The sequence below is a fragment of the Gekko japonicus genome, unplaced genomic scaffold, assembly GCF_001447785.1.
Source record: "Gekko japonicus isolate JY-2015 unplaced genomic scaffold, Gekko_japonicus_V1.1 scaffold3343, whole genome shotgun sequence".
Lineage (NCBI taxonomy): Eukaryota > Metazoa > Chordata > Lepidosauria > Squamata > Gekkonidae > Gekko > Gekko japonicus.
Window position 1 is genome coordinate 73,051 of NW_015172116.1, and position 578 is coordinate 73,628.

The 578-nt window shown below is 61.2% G+C and overlaps 1 protein-coding gene across 1 annotated transcript in view; it reads right to left on the reverse strand.

The window, feature by feature from the left end:
- The window catches only part of ABCB8 (ATP binding cassette subfamily B member 8), a 12,879-nt gene that overhangs the window by 4,830 nt on the left and 7,471 nt on the right, over nt 1–578 (reverse strand). Inside the window, exon 6 of the mRNA XM_015420972.1 lies at nt 442–536. Within this exon, the coding sequence (XP_015276458.1) occupies nt 442–536 (95 nt within the window). The remainder of the gene's footprint in view (nt 1–441; nt 537–578) is intronic.

Sequence of the window (578 nt, forward strand, 5' to 3'; positions counted from 1 at the left end):
GGAAGTGCAATGGGAAAGAGATGGGGGGGGGGGGGAGAAAGTTGGAAGCTTGTTGGGGCAGGGAGCGGAGCAGGAGGGTCTGTGAGTCTTTTACACATGGACGACCCCTGCCCGCAGCAGGATCCAGGGAGCAGCCAAGGGCTCAGCATCCTCCCAGGTACCTCTCGTCAACGAAGTCCTTCTGGCGGTCGAGATAAGTCTGCCCCTGCTGTGGTTAAGCTCACAGAAGCCATGAGGGGGGGGAGGGGGGATTCAGAGAGCCCCCTCTTCTAGTCCCCCTCCCCATTAAGCAGGAGCAACAAAACCGGGTACAGAACAAATGCAGACTGCTTTCTAAGGCACGACCAGGCACCTTTTGGGGCTTCTTCCAGCCCTGGGTAGGCAACTGGCTAGAGCTGGGGCTGGTGAGCCCCCCCCCCCAGCAGCCGTGGAGAGCCCTACCTCCTCCCGATTCTCCCACAATGGCCACCGTCTTGTTGGAGGGGATGGAGAGACAGAAGTCCTGCAGCACCTGGTATCCTGGCCGGGTCGGGTAACTGCCATGGGAAGGCAATGGGGGGGGGGGGGGGAAGGTGGGA